This window comes from Triticum urartu, chromosome 1A (genome assembly GCF_056163025.1).
Source record: "Triticum urartu cultivar PI428250 chromosome 1A, HENAU_Tu73, whole genome shotgun sequence".
Classification (NCBI taxonomy): domain Eukaryota; kingdom Viridiplantae; phylum Streptophyta; class Magnoliopsida; order Poales; family Poaceae; genus Triticum; species Triticum urartu.
Genome location: NC_141873.1, coordinates 5,537,896 through 5,539,571, shown reverse-complemented (window position 1 = coordinate 5,539,571; position 1,676 = coordinate 5,537,896). Strand labels below are relative to the sequence as shown.

Sequence of the window (1,676 nt, the reverse complement as noted above, 5' to 3'; positions counted from 1 at the left end):
TATCATGATATAAGGAAATAAATAATAACTTTATTATTGCGTCTAGGGCATATTTCCTTCGCTATGCTCCCGCTGAACCCAATGCTAAGCATATTTCCTTCACTAATCTTAGTTTCCATCACAAAGAGAAGGGTGGTACCTTCCTGCTTCACAACATTGCGAAGCTCGCGAACTGCCGGGGGGGGGGGGGGGGGGGGTCCCAAGCCCCCGACAGTTCCAGCTGATACAATTCATTGCTCCTGGCAGGCTGCCCTGCAGCCGCTGCCAAATTGTCAGAGTTCGTCAGAGTTGGTTTCTTCTTTTTCAGTTCTCGTTCAGTGCCCTCATTTTCCTCTTCATGTCCAACCACAGTCAGATCTTTATCAGTGGCGACTCCTTCCCCTTCATTAGCTGCAGTGTTTGTTAGTTGGGGCATAATCACCTTCCTATAGACCTGCGTTGGCGGCCCTCCCTTCCGTTTGGGTGCCTGATTCCTTTTCCTTGGTGAGTTCACCTCGGCGCCTCCATCTGCTGCAGTGCTCGAGTTCGTCGACTCCTGCTTGTCTTTCTTTCCTTGATGGTTTTTGACGAAGGACCCTCAGACGATGCAACCTTTTTCTTCTCCTCCGGCGGCCTGAGACCCTTGCCGAAAGGAAGATCACCATGCTCATCCCGTGTTCCGGGCGTCGGGCAGAACAGGTCCGAGTGGCCCAGCCGGCCACATGAGAAACAAAAGTGGGGTATATTCTCGTATTGGATGTCATAAGGATCAGTACTACCCCTCCTTGCAGAGTCAATTAGAATCCACCTCCTCAATGGCTTGGCCACATCTAGAGTAACTCGAGCGCGTAGATATCCTCCGTTGTGGTCGAAGTGGATCAGTGTAGCGTACTTATCAACCTGTTTTGCTATCGCTTTAACCCACCGCTCGTCCTTGAGGTTGAATGGGAGCTTCACAACTCTGGCCCAAACTTGCAGTTTGTTGAACCTGATTTCAGATGGTTGCATGCACTCGTCAAATTCCGATAGGATCACCGCATGCTTGCTGATGTGCCATGGACTTCCCTCCCACACACGGTCTCGATCCCTCTTCGTAGCAAATTCAGCCACAAAAGTATTCTCTCCTACTATGCGGAAAGATAGTCCTTTAGGGTTTCCCCATGCCGGACGTAAGGCGTTGGAGATCGTCTGGATGTGTAGCATGTTTCGATGGAGTACCCTTCCCGCAATCATCCACTTCTCCGGTGCGCCCTCAACTCTGTCATCAAGAACTAGCGGTGTCGCCTCTACCTCCGTGATGTCCAGCTTTCCCAGTTGTTCCTCAAGGCGAGCCCTAGCTGACCTGGGCGAGAGATCACCTCCGCCCATGCTGCCGCCGCTGCCCGAGGGATTCATCTCAGGCTAGCGATCTCAGTCGCGCCCCGCCGATCAGATCGACGTGCGCCGCCAAGGTCCGCTAACCCTAATCGCCTCCGCCGTCGCAGGAGCGCAAGGGTCACGGAATGGTAAGAGGGATTTAATTGTGAAATGGATTGAAGGCGTACACCGTGACGCCTGAAGTTGACTGGTCCAATGATTGTTTAACAATTTCCTCATACTTCTTTCTCACACGTACAGCGTAGCAACGTACCAACACATGTACGTGACTAGTAATCATCAAACGTGGTTTCTAGAACATCATATTTCTTGACGTTGAT

The 1,676-nt window shown here is 51.4% G+C and overlaps 1 protein-coding gene across 1 annotated transcript; it reads right to left on the bottom strand.

Moving 5' to 3' along the window:
* Window positions 1-489: 489 nt before the first annotated feature.
* Window positions 490-1,374, bottom strand: LOC147988194 (uncharacterized). The gene has a single exon (XM_087534223.1). It carries the CDS (start codon window positions 1,372-1,374, stop codon window positions 490-492), a length of 885 nt encoding a protein of 294 aa, XP_087390349.1.
* Between the last annotated feature and the right edge of the window lie 302 nt (window positions 1,375-1,676).

Bases quoted from the DNA above. Each gene is read 5' to 3' on its own strand.
- LOC147988194 (XM_087534223.1), bottom strand. From the start codon at position 1,374: ATGAATCCCTCGGGCAGCGGCGGCAGCATGGGCGGAGGTGATCTCTCG.